The following is a 17,708-nucleotide window of genomic DNA, read 5'->3' as shown; positions in this document are numbered from 1 at the left end:
CAGCTTCTTTGAGTTTTGGGTCAGAAGCAGGAAAGGCCTAGGAAGCCCCAAATTACTGTAAGGACTGAGAATGGACAGTATGGCTTGATGGTTATTAAAAACACAAGATTTGATTCAGACAGATCAGACATGGAATTGAATCACAGTCCTGTCAGTTACTACTTATGTGACCTTGAGTGACAGATACAGTTAACATATGTAAGTTCATGGGTAACCTCACTGAAGCCTCCATTTTCTTATCTGTTACACAGATAATAACACATACCTTACAGGGTTTTTGTGAAGATTAAGAGGTAGTAAACATAGAAACACCTAGCATATTATCTAGCACACAGTGGGCACTCCATAAGGGCTGGTCCCCTTTCTGTCCTCTCTTCTTGAGACCTCGGAGTTGCCTAGCAGCCTTAGGAATAACCTGAGGACTGCTCTTTCTCTTGAGGCATCCTTAGAATGGGAGGGGGGAGCTGGCTTAGATTTAGAGAGAAATTACATTTTGGATTGGGCAGGAATGGGGTTCTCAGAAATTCTCAGGAAATCCTGAGGCCCTGAAGTTGCTCTTGGGTTTGCAGATTGAATGAGGAGGTAGTAGAAATGCTAATTTAGGATCCTAGCTCGAGTCCAAATTGCCCTCAACTCATTGTAAGATCCTGCAGTTTTTACCGTTCTGAGTTTCTTTTTCCATAAAAGGAAGAAACAGGACTAATCTCTGGAGAAATCAATGCTGGACAAGGATGAATGTGGACCTGGAGCCAGAGGGCAGCAAGGCCTCTGGAGGGACATGCCTTCTTCAGGCTGCGATGGGACCCTCTGTCCCTGGGTTAAGTTGTGAAGCCATAAAAAAGATAAAGGACTTTAACTCAGTTCCCTCCCAACTCACTGCCATAATTCTACTTATGCTTCCCTCTTTCTGTCTGGAATAACTTTCCCCATTTTTTTCTGCTGGGAAAACTACTCAGGCTTTAAGACTCAGGCACCATTTCCTCTGTGTGACATCATCACTGGCCCAGGCCACCTGGCATTGAGATAATCTGTGCCCACGCTGCACCTTAAACTTTACTCCTATAAGAGAATTTAGGAAATTGAATGGATTTGCTCACCTACCTGGCTCCCTCCTTTAGAATGCACAGTCCTTTAGGTAAGGCGCCATCTTTTGACCATTTAGGGGATGACCATGGTGATTCTCTTGTTATGTAAAGTCACGTGGTCCACACTATATTTCTGCACTATAACAGCTTGGTCTTGTTCTCTAGACTAAGTTGGCTTCTGGAATTCTTGGCAGATTTTCTCATTAAAGAGTGCCTACAATAAGCAGCTGGGAGAATTTTAGCAGGCAGGGAAATGAGTCTAGCCCCAGGGAGTACTGACTGATCTTCCTCAAAGAACTTGCCTCACAAGTAACTGCTACATATTTTCTTAATCTGCTAGATTTATTCTCAAGTGTCACTCTACTGGCAAGGCTTTCTTGGCTTTGCTCCCCAAACCAAGGTAGCTCCTCTATGCTCCTACAGCACCCAGAGCTTACATATATTACAGCAATAACCACACTATAGCATTGCATGTATCTGGCTCCCCCAATAGACTGTGCCCTCTTTAGAGGGCAGGGTCCAAGTCTTATTTATCTCTGCCCACCCAGAATTGGCAAAGTGTCTGACAAATATTATTTTGCAAATGACTGTTGGATAATGAGAAAACAAACTGCCCACTTCTCCATCTCCCAGTGTGTTTCTGTCATGTTTCTGGCTAGTCTCTCCCTGTACTTTTCCTCAATTCTTAAAGAAATTCAAAATAGTCCCACTGCCAACCCCTCACTCACTCAAGGTTAAGACCAATGGTCATATATGCCAAGATTCACCACTGTGTCCATTGTGAAGAAGGACTCATTTACCCCAGCTTACACCGGTTCCTTCTTTAGAGCTAGAAGTATGAGACAAAACCAGGAGCTGATAATTATTTTAAGATTGGGAGAGGGGAAAGAGACATGGCTAGTATCTTAGAAGTCCATGGGGGAAAAAGGAAAGGTTGAAAGTTTTCTCCCAACCCCCGTAGTCCTCCTGAGTTTTCGGGGATAAAATTCTTCTCTCCTGGAGCCTTACCTGGTGCAATGAGTGGGTGGGGAGCCACAGCAGGTACCATGCGACTGAGTCCAGCCCGGCCCTCCAAGCTCCCTGGCACACTGTTGTTACCATCTCCTTTCCTGAGTGGCTCCATCACACTGTCGGTTATGCCAGGCTTGGCACCTGCAGGGGAACCCTGAGCAGTATTTCTGCCCTGCGATGGGGGAGGCAGAGGCTGGCTACTGCCTGGTGTGGGTTTCAGGGCCCCTGGTGTGGGCAGGACAGGCTGAGTGGGGGTGGGGCCCGAGGCTGCTGCAGCTGGTGTCTGCTGTGTTCGGAGAGTCAAATTCTGTACCTGAAAAAGAGGGGTCTATGGGAGTCTGGAGAATGTGGGTCAGAGCAATGCCAACATACAGCTAAGAAAGGGAAGGAGTCAGGGATGGATCCGAGAATGGCTGAACAGGACAGTGGGTTACAAAATCAGAGAGAGAGAGAGAATAAATTTGGGGTTGAAAGAGGAACCAGGAACAGGTGGAGTTTCTAAAAGAGGCAAGAAAAGATTGCTGGTGATTGGCTCCACTAACAGAAGAAATTAAATTCTGAGAAGGGATTCTTACCATGTTTGGGGTCATCAGGGGAAGGGAGGCCAGGTTTTCTCTCCCTTACATTTCCTCCCCTCCTCCCTCAATCAAGAGCAGATGCATCTACTCAGAAATAATTCCCAGATACAGCGGGGCATGGGGCTTCCCCCACTGGAAAAGGCCAGGGCAAAAGTGAAAGTTAATTGAGCAGGCAAAGGACTATCTTGTCCTTGGAATAAGGTTAACAGCAGGCCTTTCCAAGACGGAGCAGCATGCTTACTCAACCTAGTCCCTGGTGCCCCCTGCTGGACGCATGGAGGTTATGCCAGACTTGAATGTGACAAATCTGATAATCTTGCCACTCAATACCCTCCCTACTCCCAGACTCCATTCTGTAGATGGGGATAGGGGAGATGGAAGAGGGAGGGCGTTCCTCTCCCCAACTGCCCATGGAATCTTGTTGGCCACATTAATGTTTATGTGCTCCAGTACAAGGTAGGAACCCAGAAACATTTTTGTCCCCTCTTCCACTCCATTTTTCCTAATGCCTTCTGGTACTAGCATGTGTAATTACAGCAGGATTTTCCACTTAAAAGGCAACAACAACAAAATACATTATACTGCGGTGAGTGTAAGGTGCAAATGGTAGCACTGACCACCTATTTGGCAATCATGCTTGCCTCAGCCTGCTGCTCTCTGACTCCTAACCTAAGTTTGAAGGAAAAAAAAAACAGAGTCAAGAGGGGCTGAGGCCTCTAAGGGAATTAAGGAGCAAGCCTGGGATATCCTGTCTCCCACCTCCTTTCCTGGAAGATCCCAACCTTTCCAAAACTTTCAAGTGCCTCCAGGCTTGTGTCCATCCCCAGGATCAACACCCCTCTTCAGGGTTGCCCACCCCCCTGCCCTCCCACAAGCATGGAATCCTCACCTGGGCGGGGGTGGGGGGCCGGGCGGGGGAGCCAGTGCCGAGCTCAGGCTGCACAGTAGCGACGGTGGCCGTGGGCGTGAAGATGAGCTGAGGGGACAAAGGAACAGTGCCGCCTAGGCTCCTAGCTACCTGCACCAGGTTACCTGGCTGGGCCTGGAATCACAGGAAACGAGGCGCCTTTTACCTGCCCAATGTGGGCTCAGCCACAGGACACAAAAATTTAACAAAGTGAGCAGATTTGGGGGAGGCTAGGGAAGCAGAAATAGGGAGGCAAGAAAAGGAAGCAGTCCAAGGACATGACTGAAAGTCTCCAGAGGCTTGTGGAGTCCTTCCCAAGCTGAGGAGAGTAAAGGGGGTGGGGGTGGGCGGAGCACTCTGGGGTTTACTTCAGAACCTTCTGTGAGGAGCTCATCCTTGAGGGGACCAATATTGCCAGGACACTCTGAAGTCACTGTCTTAGCAACCTGGGGAGCCAGACTGTTTTCTAGGCCCAACCTACACTTGGCCCCGGGCTCAGTCAGAACAAGACTGTCCTGCAGAAGGGATCAAATTAGATATATTCATCTGTACATTTTCCAGTGAAATTAAGATTTGGGAGCACAGATGGCAACAATGGTAGAGGAACCAGACCAGTTGGAGCTGCACTTGTGCCTGTATCTCCTTCTGTAGGCTGTGGCTATACAATGTTCTCTGTGTGACATCCCAATGCCCGGTGAGTCTAGCCTGGTGTCAGTGTGTATGTGCTGCTGTCTTTACAAGGCGCCTTCCCTAGAACTGTGTGATGATGCACCTGTGCTTGTCCGTCTGCTTTGGGGAGGGAGGCCGTCAGGCTGCAGGACCCTAGTTGGGGCAGTAGGTGGGACATGGGAATGAGGAAACTGAAGACAAAGGCAGCTATCAACAGTGTCACAGAGTGGCTGTCCCAATTCCCTAGAGAAATGGAAGTCTAGACCACTGTGTGTCTAAGAGGCTCTTCCTGGGAGTGGAGACAGGCCTCAAATGACAACACAGAAACAAGAACTGAAGGATGGGAGTAAGACTAGAAAAGATCCAAGAGTCAAGTTCTGGCTACAGGAGAAAGGGAGTAGGACTGTATTGCCTTTAGGATGGTGTGCTAAGGAGCTGAAGGAAGAAATCTTCAGAGCAGGAGGTATGAGACATGACTTACAGGGATTTGAGCCCAAAATGGAGCTGTACTTCATTGTGTCCCAGAGAATATGCTGCTCTTTTCCCTAGGAAATTCAAGTCTTAAGAACCCAAGGACTGGTACAAAGGAAAGATTCTAGGCATGCATGTCCAGGGCTGATGCCATCCTGAGTACATTCTGTCTAACCAAGCCCACCTGGTTAAGAGGCGATAAAGTGATCCTGGTTGGAATGGGGGCCCCTTTGGAGAGCAGGGGAAGCTGCTGTTCCTTTTTCATCTTTGACCCCTGAGCAAGTCCCAGCAAAAACTCACAATGGGGTAAGACCCCACTTCTGTGGTGTCCATGAATGTCTGTTAGTTTGCTGATCTTACATGCCTGAGTGTACAGGGCCACCTGGGCATGGACCCCTGCTATCTGGGCATGGACCCCTAGTTAATTTGGGGGTGGGAAGCATTATTAAGAAGAGGACAATTCTGTTTCACTCTAGAAGGGGAGGGGAAGGAAAGGGGACACTGTGGGTAACTTTTTCTCTTTCAGCCTGGAAACCCACCCGATTTCAAGTCATTGAGCTTATACCAAAGTCCCCATTTAGCCCTTCTAGGCTCATCTTTCTTTATTCTGTTCCGCCCCTTATCTCTTGCCCCCAGCCCCTTGTGCTTCTTTCCCATCCTTCTCTACCCCCCTACACTTCTCTAATTTCCCAACTTCTCTGCCTCTGTTCTCTGGGCCCTCCTGAGACATGGCCCAGGCTGTGAGTACTCACCATCTGGGCCCTTAGGTACATCTGTGCTTGGCTTGCAGTCAGGGCTGGAGAAGACGTGTTGCCCAAGAGCACAGCCTGCTGGGCAATGCCTGAGGCTGTTGCTGAGTTGACACTCTGAGCCCGGTTGATGAGTTGGGCTGCAGCTGGGGAGGCTGCCAGATTGATCTGATGAAAGACAAATGCAGTAGAAAATAGGTGGTGCTACTGCTCAACTCTGTGTCCCCCTTGACTATTTCTTTCTCCCTGTCTCTTCTGTTCCTTGGTGGACTCAGCCCTCTTTAGGACCATCTCTGGTCCTTGAGCCTTGCAGCTTCCCCCAGCACTGCCCCCATCTCTGGCCTAGGTGCAGAACTATAGGGAGGACCCAATGGGGAGAGAACTAAGCTATAAACAGAGAGCTTCAACACTTGAAAGAAGATAGGGAGTCATTAACATAAAGGTTTGGAAGAGGCATGGGTTTCTTTTCTGGCATTGTTTTACATGGCTAAGAATTCACCACAACTGGGTCTGGGAGCTGAGAGGCATTTTAGACAAGGATGAAGGAACTGGACCCAGGGCTGTGGGCTCTGCCAGCCACTCCCCATCCTACTCACCGAGGATGAATGGGCTGGGGCCTGTGCAGATACACTGCTTCCTGAAGAGCTCCCTTGTCTGTTAGCCACCAGGCTTGCCTAGAAAAGAACAAACCTATCACTAGAATCCCAGATCTCCCCCAGCTCATCCCCCAGACTCTCACCTTCCAAAAGAAGCATTAGGGGACAGTGGTAAAGAAAGTAGTCTGTGGAGTCAAACCACCTGGAATCAAATCCCCATTCTGCTACATCTGTATATGACCTTGAACAAGTACCTGTTTCCTCTTTCATAAAACGGGGACAATAATAGTACTGATCTTGAGGATTGTTGGGAAGATTAAAGGCAATGCATATAAAGCACATGTAAGCATTCAGACTGTTAACTATTATTATTATCTATGATTTCCAGCTTTCCTCAGCCCCTCAGCTCCAACCCACTCTTATCACATCTGTTCAGGGGCCCCGCTGCTGAAGAGTTTTGCCAACACTATGTGGAATGTACAGCCTGCCCCCCTCCCAGGCAGCTTCTTCTTATCCTTCAAGCTTAAATGTTACTCCAGCAGACAGGCCTTCCCTGACCAACCAAACTAACCCAATCTAAAGTAATTTTCCTTGTTATTCAGTTATAGCAACCCTTTCTTTTCCTTCAGAGAGCTTATTATAACTTAGATAATTAATTGTATTTTTTCCTTGTCTATTTTGGTTTCTGTTTACTTGCTGTCTTCCCCACTATGAGCTCAGTGACTGACATGAACTTTGGCACACAGTATGTGCTTAAAATTTTTTGCCGAATGAATGAGTTCTTCTCAGCCAGTAGGAAGAGAGTGAGCCAAATCAGACAGACAAGTTCGATGGACAACATCCTTCCCTGGTGAACATCTCCTTGGCCTCCTCAGTCCCTTCCCTAGTAGTGCAACGATATGGTTATCAGGTTAGATGGGGTGAATACCACAGCTGCTCTACTCACTAGCTGTGTGACCTTGGGCAAGGTGCTTAACCTCCCAGAACCCCTGCTGCTCATCTGTAAAAAGGAGATGATGACAATAGTACCTAGCTCTCAGAGGTTCTGTGAGGATTCAAAAAAAGAATGCATGGACCACACTGTGCATATCCATTGCTATGCTTGGCACAGGCAGTGCTCATCTCCCTTTTACCACTCAGCTCCTGCTACCACTCTCAGCAGCATCCTTGTCATTGCCGCACTTCTTACCTGCTGCACAGCGGCCAGGCTCTGGAGCTGGGCGCTGCTGAGGTGCTGCTGCTGAAGCGCTGCAGTCTGCAGCATGAGATGCTGTTGCTGTGCAGCGTACATCTGCTGCAGGTACTGAGCTGCAGTGCTTGGCTGCCTGTGCAGGGCCTGCTGGATCACCTAAGAAGGGTGGGGGAGAAGGGAAGAGCAGGCGCTATCACCCAGCTGTGCAACACACCCACTGTAGACCCACTCCTGCACCCATGTCTTGTCAAACCATCTCTCCCTTAGAGCTGAAAGAAGGGCATAGGACCACTGCTGTAACTAAGTCCACTCTCCAGGGAGGTGAGGTGGACACCTATTTGCAAAGGTTTATAAATTTCTGCTTTGTCTATTTTGTCCCCTCTTCAGCTTACGTGCTCCTCTGTTCTGCCACAAAAGGGCCTGCTTCTGTGTCATCCACCTCAGTGTGGAAAGTTAAAGTTGCTTTAACCCCTCAGAGACATTAGGGAGGCTCAGGATAACCAAAGACCCCTTTTTAAAGCCTCCAATGACACTGTATACCATGCCAGGCTTGTTAGGAACTTCCCTGGCCCTGCCATTCTTCAGCCAGAGATTAAGTTGATTGGAACACAGGGATGATGGTGATGGAGGGAAGTGAATCTTGACAAGGCAGACAGAAGGAAGGGACAAGTAAGAAGAGTGCCTATGCTAGCTTTAGCAATACAACCAGTCAAGGTAAAAGTTATCCAAAGGCAACAGCCTCCCCTGTTGAGGCTTCAAGAAAGACTTGGTGCTGCATCCCAGGTTCTGCCCACAGCTTCCCAGAAAGTCCTATCAGTCCCTTAGAAGAAGGTCTCTTTGGCCTTGCAGAGCAGACCAATGCCACGAGATGATACATTTCTCTTACTCTTTCCCCTTTTCTCTTTATCCCTCCCTCTTTTTAGTCATTATCTCTTATGCCTTGGTCTTACAATTAACTCCCTCTTTCCTGATGGGATTGGCTGAGCTATAGTCTCTTGGGAATGACAAAATCCTGCTCTTTGATCCTCTCCTCCTGTCCACTCTCAACCCTTAAAGCCCTCTCCTAACCACTAGGAACAGAGAAAAGCAAATGTCTTTACCTCACCCCTGAGCTCCTCAGTCTTCTTCTCATGAGTCTTGGAGACACTTCTCCTCCTTTTTACTCCCATACCTGGCCACTGTCCTGTCACCTCTTCCCAACTGATGACTTACACGGGGCCCTGGCCAAGCTTTGACCTACTTCCTACCCTTACCTCTGCTGGATCCCTCTCTACGGAGCTGCTCTCCACCCTGGGCCTTCCCCTAGGCAACAAGCCTTCGGTCCAGATCTCCCCAGGTTAGTGTGATTTCTAGAGCTGGTAGCTCTAGGACGAAACCACCTCTGGGTTCCGATTTGCGGTTCTGTGAGAATAGGCTGACATCACAGATTCTCCATGGGCTCTGGTATCTCCTCTGATACTCTACCCCACCTTAAACTTCCTCATATTTCCCTAAGATTCCAGTCCCTTTGGTATACCCTTCCCTCTGAGGGTCCTGTTTTACAGGAACTCAGTTCTTTTTCTTCCTGTCCTCCCCAAAAATATTTCTTCTTTTTCCCTTATTTAGACCTCTCTACTTTCCTTACATTCCTAAAAGTGACCACCACTGCCATCCTGCTAGCAGTGGCATTATGGCACTTCCTCATTAGAGGATGTCAATGAATGGAAATAGGAAAAGCTCTAAATGCTTCTACTAGTATGTGGAAAGCAACCTTGGGTCATTCCATTTGCCAGAGCAGACACCCCAAATCCCTTTTGTCTAGGGTTCTGATGAGTGGTAGGAGAAGGGAACATCCTAATATCAGCTGATGGAAATTAGAGCTAAAATACTCACACGTGAAAAGGCCAGAGGAAGAGGTTGGAGGGGGCAAGGATGGGTACTAGAAACAGGTTTTGTTAAGAACAAGATGGAGATAATTGGGAGAGGGAAGATTTCAGAAGATCTGATGGTGTCTTTTTTAGCTAGCCTTTTCAGGTCCTCTCACTGTCTGCTTTGACTTTTCCTCCAGTCGATTATCTGGGCCTAGGGCCAAAGCAGAATGAGGTCACTTGTCAAATATATCCAAGTTGTAATAGCAAAGTTATTAGAGTAAAGAGAGAAAGTAGTTCCCAGTTGCTGTCTCTCTTTTCTGCCTGTATTATCTGGGAACCTCAAACAGAGGTTGTGAATAAGAACATAGGTTTAGGGTGAGAATAAGATTCGGATTTTCTTTGTATTTACCTGAATGACCTTGGAGAAGCTACTACCATCTCTGAGAAAGAGAAGATAAATATGCAAAACGCCTGGCACATAATGGATGTCAATACGTGGTAATGACTGCATTTTGGGATTGAGTTATTGAAATAACTCCACTGTGTAAATCCACCGGAAGGCTTATTGATGACACTTTGCAAGTTTGCTAACTGCTTTAGGGAGGAAAGTCAAATGCTTCAAAGACAAAGGACTGTTTTGGAATTCTTTCTTGGTGTTCTCTCTTTAAGACTTTTTACTTGCAGGCAATGGTTATTTAGATATGGGTTTGGGTTGGGGCTGAGCAGCTCCCATTTTGTGTTTGTTATTTTTACTTGTTTGCCCCTTACACTTTCACACACCTATCCTCCCAAAACTGCACTCTGGGATCTGAGTCATCAGATATAAGATAGGAGTTTTTCTGATCTGCTAAGTATTCCCTCTCTCCCCCAAACTTCCTTGACTACACACATCGAGCATAATTTCTTCTCCTTAAATATGCACAAATATACACCCACTAGCCCACTCCCTTATACCCAATCTAGTTTCAACACTAAGGTTATTCCACCAGATCATACCAACATCCCCCTCCTGGCTAGCTCTGTAGATGATTAAGGAAAACAATTCCTGGACCAGTTGGAATCTTACCTGCACAGTCTGCCGGTCAGGAATACCACTGTACACAGAAATCTGGGGCCCAGTTGGGCGGCCATTTCCACCACTGCTGCTATGGTTGCATCCACTGCTGCTGCTGACCCCACTGGTACTGCTGGCGACACTGGCACTGCTAGATGTATGTGGAATGGGCAGCTCATTCTCCATGGCCTATAGTGTGGCACAGTCAGGGCGTTCAAGTGGCAGAAGAGTAGGCAGATGCTGGGAGGGAAGAGGCAGAAGTGAAATATTAAACTACTTGCTTGAGAATGCACTCACATGCTACAGCTTTCCAAATAGCCTATGGTGGGGTCAATTCAGAACCGAGGTCTCCAGGCACATCTAAAATCAGAAGGACGGGGCCAGGCTTGGTTCCCCAGAAGGGATTTGAAATCAGGTCTGCCTGATTCTAAAGTCTATGATCTGTTCATTCTGCAAGAGGAGGTAGATTTCATCCTAACAATGATTTTAGGGATCATTTCGCCCTATCAATCTTTTCATCTTTGAGATGGGGAAATTGAACAGATAATTTATGTTATTTGCCCATACTTATACAGCCAGCTAGTAAAATAAATGGGATAAAAAACCTAGTGAGAATAGAATGAGAAAAAGAGGCAAATAAGGAGGCAATAAACAAATAAGTATTTATTTATTATTTATTTATTTATTTATTTTTAGGAGGTACTGGGGACCTTGTATATGGGAAGCAGGCACTCAACCACTGAACTACATCCACTCCTGTTTTGTTTTTCAAAGTCAGAAGAGCTTTGAGTATGATGTCTCTGTTTTCTTTATTAAGTACTTACTGAGGGCTCTCTAATCTCCTGCTGAGCAGGGCACTGTATTGAGGTTTTGGAATCAGAAAGACTTGGGTTTGGGAAGTGGACTTGGCCCAGTGGTTAGGGCGTCCGTCTACCACATGGGAGGTCCGCGGTTCAAACCCTGGGCCTCCCTGACCTGTGTGGAGCTGGCCATGCCCAATGCAGATGCGCACAAGGAGTGCCATGCCACGCAGGGGTGTCCCCTGCGTAGGGGAGCCCCACGCACAAGGAGTGCACCCCATAAGGAGAGCCGCCCAGCACGAAAGAAAGTGCAGCCTAAGAATGGCGCCGCCCACATAGAAAGCTGACACAACAAGATGATGCAACAGAAAGAAACACAGATTACCGTGCCGCTGACAACAACAGAAGCGGACAAAGAAGACGACGCAGCAAATAGACACAGCGAACAGACAACTGGGCCAGGGGGAAGGGGAGAAAAATAAATAAATCTTTGAAAAAAAAAAAAAAAGAAAGACTTGGGTTTAAGATTTGGCTCTTCCACTTACTATCTGGGAAACCTTCTCACTTGTCATGCCACAACATCTCCAAACTTGTTTCTTACTCTGTAAAATGTGACAGTATATGGATTGTTGTGAAGTTCAAAAAAACAACGATGTAATGTATTTAGCAGAATGTTAAATGTATGCTGAGTGCACCATCAGTGTTGGCTACTGTGTATTAATCTTGCCCTCAGCCTGCTTCCCACCATCTTATTTCAATAACTCAATCCTCTTCCAATATGGAATTCGCGGAGCCTCTTGGAACCTTCTATCCCATTCAGTACGAAGTGCTAGAAATTCCTTAAGGGACCATTCCATGGTCCAAGTTCAGTCCTGGAAATTGCACATTCCCTCGAGGGAATGTGTTTGCAAGTGGAGAGGGGTTGGGATGGAAGGATGGGGTGGTGGGAGTGGCACACCCAGATCTGAGTTCGATTTCCTCTCTTTTTTCATGCTATTCTTAAAATCCTCATTTCTGTATATAAGCTTTTCCTTCTACCCATTCCTTCTTATATCTAAAAATACCATTTCTGGGAAGCGAATTTGGCTCAAGGGATAGAACTTCTGCCTACCACATGGGAGGTCCAGGGTTCAAACCCAGGGCCTCCTGGCCCGTGTCATGAGCTGGCCCACATGCAGTGCTGATGTGTGGAAGGAGTGCCGCCGTACCATGCAGGGGTGTCCCCTGTGTAGGGGAGCCCATGCACAAGGAGTGCACCCCATAAGGAGAGCTGCCCGGCGCGAAAGAAATGCAGCCTGCCCAGGAGTGGCGCCGCACACACGGAGAGCTGATGCAGGAAGATGATGCAACAAAAAGAGACATAGATTCCCAGTGCTGCTGACAAGAATACAAGAGGACACAGAAGAACATACAGCGAATGGACACCGAGAGCAGACAACTGGGCAGGGAAGGGGAGAGAAATTAAAAAAAAAACATTTCTTTGTCATCCCATCATACACATTCACTACTTTGCTTGCAGATTATACCAATTTAATAAATGAATAAAACAATATGATTTTTTCATATTAATTATACATTAATTAGTACAAAGAATCTAAATAGTCAATGTCCTGTTATCATCTCAATGCTGCTCCATTTGGGAGTTGTCAAACATTCCTCAGGCTGCCTTCTTCAGACTGGGTGGGTTTGGAAAAGGTGGGAGTACAGGCAAAAAGATAAGAACATTAAGGACAGGGAAACCTGGGCCCCTTGCAGCTGAGTTGCTGTTTGGAGGTCTCTGGCTTCCAAAGCTGTGTAACAGCCTGCAAACCATGCTTGTTACCTGGGTCCTTGAGCAACTCTCCCCCTTAGTGTTTGTGTATCTGCTCCACTGCCACAGGGCAAGACCCCTGTCCACAAATTCCTTTGGCCTGTACTGCACTCGGTTTTGGGCCTCATTATGGCTGCTGACTTGTTAAGGATGCTCATGATGATAATGGTGATGCAGGAATCAATGAAACAGCAAAGTCAATAAGTAATTCCTGTGTCCTGCCCTGTTGAAATCTGACTTATGTTCTAGGGAGGGAAAAGTATGCTGGGTAGAAAGTGGTAGGATGGCACAATTCTTGACCTTACAGAAACTGACAAATTAGCAGTAGAGATGAGGCTCAACTAAAATTTTAAGCATCACCAAGCAACAAATCAATAAAAGATAGTTACATTCAAACACAGAATTCTCCATGGTATTCCAAGGTCTTCTTTTAATCAAACGCTTACCTCCCTTTTCCAGCTGTTGACCAGAATTGGCTTTCAGTTCTTACTTTTCATCTCACCCTAGGAAATCTTCACTGAAGTACTTGTAAACATTAAAAAAATAAAATAAAATGGGGAAGAGGGCAGCAGCCACAGTAAATTAAGAGGACAGAATAATCCATATCATGATCAAGCCTCAGTTCTATTTTTTTTCTTTAGCAGTTACAATTGTATATATTCAATTCTTGTTGAGAAATAAAATCAGACAAAATTCTAAAGAGAAGATGGTATTCCGTCATAGAAGAATTGCACAGATAAGCATAGCAACTGCCGTTTACCCCATGCTGGGAAGAGACGCCTACCTTAACATCATGGAGACAAAGGCATAATGTGTTTCCTGAACTCTCTTGCCTACCGCCCTCCTTCTTTCTGCCAAACTTGCCTTTCCCTTCTCTCTTTACTCTCTCATTCTCAGCTTCGTCCTCTCCTCTCCCCGCCTTGCCTTTTCTATCTCACTAGTTTTTTGCCTCTCTCCTCCCTCTTGGTTCTCCCACTCCTGTTTCTGCTACTCTTCCCTAGCCTCCCTTCCCTTGAAATGCCTTCCTTCCACATTGCACTTGGCCAGCACATTAGATCATGTCAAGACAACTTGAGTCTCTTCCATGAAACATTTGCTCAACGCCATTTCTTCTAACTATGCTCTCATTTCTTGCAAAGTAGGTCCTAATTTTTTCCTTTAAGTCATTCAATTGGTTGCTTCCACAACACTTTGTGCTTATTTTTTAAATCTTTTTTAAAAAATATACAGAGATTGCACAGAATGTTACATTAAAAAATATGAGGTTCTCACATACCCCACTCCCCATACCCCCAACTTCTTTAATTCGTGTGGTAACTTTGTGCTTATAGCAAGAAAGTGATTTGCTTATGTTTCTGTCTTCCCCACTGGGTTCTGAATTCCTAGAGATTACGGATTGTACCATATTCTCCCATATATACTGATGCTTCATTTCATAAATGTTAGCTGAGCAGAACTGCTTGGAATGTACCATACTCCATTCTCCTCCTTATCCAAATACTCAGCTTAATTTCTACTTATCCACAGAATTCTTCCCAACTACTTTAACTTGAACTCTCACAAGTATATACCACCAGTTATTTCAGTACCTTTCATCAGTGGTGTCTGTACTAATACTCGTGATTATTTATTGAACACCTTTATATATACTCATGACCTCCCTTATTGTATAGGTATTATTATCCCAATTTTGTCAATAAGGAATTTATCTAAGAAACTCACCTAAGGTCATCAAAGAACTGAGATACAAACCAGGTTTGACTCCGAAGTCACTGCTTTTCCCACTATGCCATCTGAGCTTTCACTTATAATCTCATTTTGAGACATTATTTCAATCACATTGGGGTAAAGTCCACATCAGAGATACTAGATTTTCAGAGATAGAAAGGAACTGATATCACTGAGTTTAATCTTCTAATCATTAACACCTATTAAATATTTTATACGTACAAAATAATCTCTCTCTCTCTAGCCCATAGATAAAGTATATAAGATAATAGGCATGTATACCCACTAACCAGTTTAAGAAATGGAGCATTATCACAATCCCCCTCATTTTTCCTATGTAAAAACTGAGGCCCAGTGACTTGCCCAAAATGGTATGACTCCTTTGAATCTCCTACAGTACCATGGACCCGGAAGGTCCCCCCAGGAACCCTACTAGCCTCCTGTTGGTGGGGACTTAATCAGGAGGCTGGAATTTGCCCTGAGGAGACATCAAAGCTAGGGTCCTGCTTATGAGTCACTTTCTCACTGGTCTTCTAGTGGAAGGGAACTTGAGTTAGCAAAAAACAGAATTTGGGAGAGTGCCAATATAGCAGTTTATAGACTTTTTCTTCTACAGTCCCAAGCTTTCAGTACCTCTCTACTCCCACCTTCTTCTGCCTCAAAGCTCTGATCTGCTGGGAAGTAAAAAAGGCTTTTGAAGTCTCAGTGAGGGCTACTGAGGTACCTGAATTCTTTAAACTTTCATGGTATCTAGGCTTTAAGCATTTTATCCAGCCCTATTCAATTTCCTTTTAATTCCTACTCTTCTGCATTCTTCTCTCTTCTTCCTTCTAACCAGTTCCTTATTTCTTCCCTAAGGTCACCCATCACTGTGGACACCCACTGTGAACTACAGCCAAGTCTGATTAATGGATAATATCCAAAACTGGAAGTCTGCTTTTCTTTGGGTTCCAGCTCACTGTGTGGTTTTGTGCAGCTCTGGAGGGCTTACTACTTCAGTCAATTCTCTCTCCCAACCACAAGGGACCACTCTGAATGATGTGCTGGCTATACCCGGCTTGGATAGTGATCTTATTACAGGTCTCTGCTGCCCACAGGGCCTGAGACCAGCAGCTGGAGAAATGCTGATGGTGCTGCCCTCCCAGGAGCCACCAAGTCTAGGAAACACTAGGCTTTTGTCCACGGGGTCAGGGAAACCCATTTGCTGTGGGGACTACAGCTGTGACAGATTCCAGGGAAGCAGAGGGGAAAGATACTGAAAACAGACCTCTCCAAATCTGGCCTAAAGCCCTGGGGTAGAGTGGGGTGGAGTTTTTCCTAATGGGATCAGAGACTGGTAGGAAATGAGAGGTCTAGTCAGCCTGTAAAGGCTGCTGCTACCGTTCCTGTAGTGGCTTATGAATGGAGAATTTTAAAAGGCAGGGTGAAGTGCTCCTTTGCTAGGGCTCTGCTTCTCTTTGGTTATTTTTCTGTCTGAGGCACAAGGAAATAATAGCAGAGGGGGGTTCAGGCTCTTTTTTTAAAAAAGATTTATTTTATTTATTTATCTCTCCCTACCCCCTGATTATTTGCACTTGCTGTGTCTGTTTGCCTTCCCTGTTTCTTTTTTTAGGAGGCACCAGGAACCAAATCTGGTAGGGAGGTACCTAATTGCTCAAGCCACCTTCATTCTCTGCTCTCTATGTCCATTTGCTGTGTGTTCTTCTGTGTCCACTTGTATTCTTGTTTTTTTCTTCTTTATTTTCTTTTAAATGTTACATTAAAAAAATATGAGGTCCCCATATACCTCCCACCCCACCCACGCCACACCTCCCACATCAACAAACTCTTCCATCATTGCGGCACATCCACTGCACCCGGTGAATACATTCTGAGAACCGCTGCAGCACATGGACAGTGGTCCACATTGTAGTTCACACTCTCCCCCAGTCCACCCAGTGGGCCATGACAAGACACACAATATCCAGCATCCGTCCCTGCAGCACCACCTAGGACACGCTTGTATTCTTGTCAGCAGCACTGGGAATCTGTATCTCTTTTTGTTGCGTCATCTTACTGCATCAGCTCTCCGTGTGTGCAGTGCCACTCCTGGGCAGGCTGCACTTTTGTCACGCTGGGCAGCTCTCCACACTCCTTGCGCATGGGGCTCCCCTATGTGGGGGACACCCCTGTGTGGCATGGCACTCCTTGCGTGCATCAGCACTGCACATAGGCCAGCTCACCACATGGTCAGGAGGCCCCGGGTTTGAACCCTGGACTTCCCATGTGGCAGGCGGATGCTCTATCAGTTGAGCCAAATTCGCTTCCCTCATTTTTATTTTTCAAGAGGTCCCAGAGTTTGAACTCTGGACCTCATACACACAAATCAGGTGCTTAACCATTGAGCTATACCCACTCCCTAGATTCTCTCTCTTGATTTAGGAGAGTTAGAGGAGACCTCTTTATACCCCCAAATTACTGGGTTAATATAAGTATCCAATTTGCACCAATCTACCAATGTCTCCGGTAGCAGTAGAGGCTACTGAAAAATGTGAAGAGGTCCAAACGGATTCAGTTTAAACCTCCTGAAAAAGTTCCCTCCCTTTCCCCAATCCTCTGCTGTTGCCAACTTTAGTGTCCCTAGAAACATAATAAAGGCCAATAAAGACAGAATTGAAGGATGAGAAATTAAAGCCGATCATATATCCTAGCATTCAAAATAGAATGATTTCTTCATGAAATAGAATACCCTAAATTTTAAATGAATAAACTTTTTCTGAAACCTCATGGTTTTCTTCATAATTTTTAGAAGGTAGACTACAATAAGTCTTTACAATACAAACTGGTATTAGCTGGCTGAAGAATAAGAGGAGGAAAAAGGATTTGACCTCTTTTGGGAGACACAGAGTTAAGCCATGTTATGCAAATATGCTGAGTGTTTGGAGACTGAGGTTCCTGGATGAGTTTGTCTAGACTCAGGCAGCTTTAGTCTCATTGCTCTAAGGCAAGGCAACTACACATCCTATATCTTCTATGGCAGGGTTAAGTCCAAGTAGTAAATATTTTTAGGCTCTGTGGGCCATCTGGTCTCTGTCATGACTACTCAACACCATTGTTGTAACACAGAAGCAGTCATAGACAAGATATAAATGAATGAGTGTGGCTGTGCTCCAATAAAACATTGGTTAAATAAAAAGTAGCAGGTTGGATATGGCCTGTGGTTTATGGA

General features: G+C 45.8%; 1 protein-coding gene across 9 annotated transcripts in view; it reads right to left on the bottom strand.

Annotated features, from left to right (window-relative positions):
• PHC2 (polyhomeotic homolog 2) overlaps window positions 1–17,708 on the bottom strand; it is a 130,672-nt gene that overhangs the window by 46,948 nt on the left and 66,016 nt on the right. For 4 of the 9 annotated variants that reach the window (XM_058303943.2, XM_058303948.2, XM_058303944.1 and 1 more), the window contains exons 2-7: window positions 10,175–10,402; window positions 7,256–7,414; window positions 6,067–6,144; window positions 5,474–5,638; window positions 3,564–3,650; window positions 2,094–2,409 (exon numbers count right to left, since the gene is read on the bottom strand). In XM_058303943.2, coding sequence (XP_058159926.1) covers window positions 2,094–2,409; window positions 3,564–3,650; window positions 5,474–5,638; window positions 6,067–6,144; window positions 7,256–7,414; window positions 10,175–10,348 — 979 coding nt within the window. In that variant the 5' untranslated portion in view covers window positions 10,349–10,402. Of the gene's footprint in view, window positions 1–2,093; window positions 2,410–3,563; window positions 3,717–5,473; window positions 5,639–6,066; window positions 6,145–7,255; window positions 7,415–10,174; window positions 10,403–17,708 lie in introns of all 9 variants that reach the window. The other 5 variants (XM_058303945.2, XM_058303946.1, XM_058303949.2 and 2 more) reach the window with 2 other exon arrangements.

This window comes from Dasypus novemcinctus, chromosome 9 (genome assembly GCF_030445035.2).
Source record: "Dasypus novemcinctus isolate mDasNov1 chromosome 9, mDasNov1.1.hap2, whole genome shotgun sequence".
Lineage (NCBI taxonomy): Eukaryota > Metazoa > Chordata > Mammalia > Cingulata > Dasypodidae > Dasypus > Dasypus novemcinctus.
The sequence above is the reverse complement of the archived record's forward strand: the minus strand, read 5'-3'. Positions and strand labels throughout refer to the sequence as shown.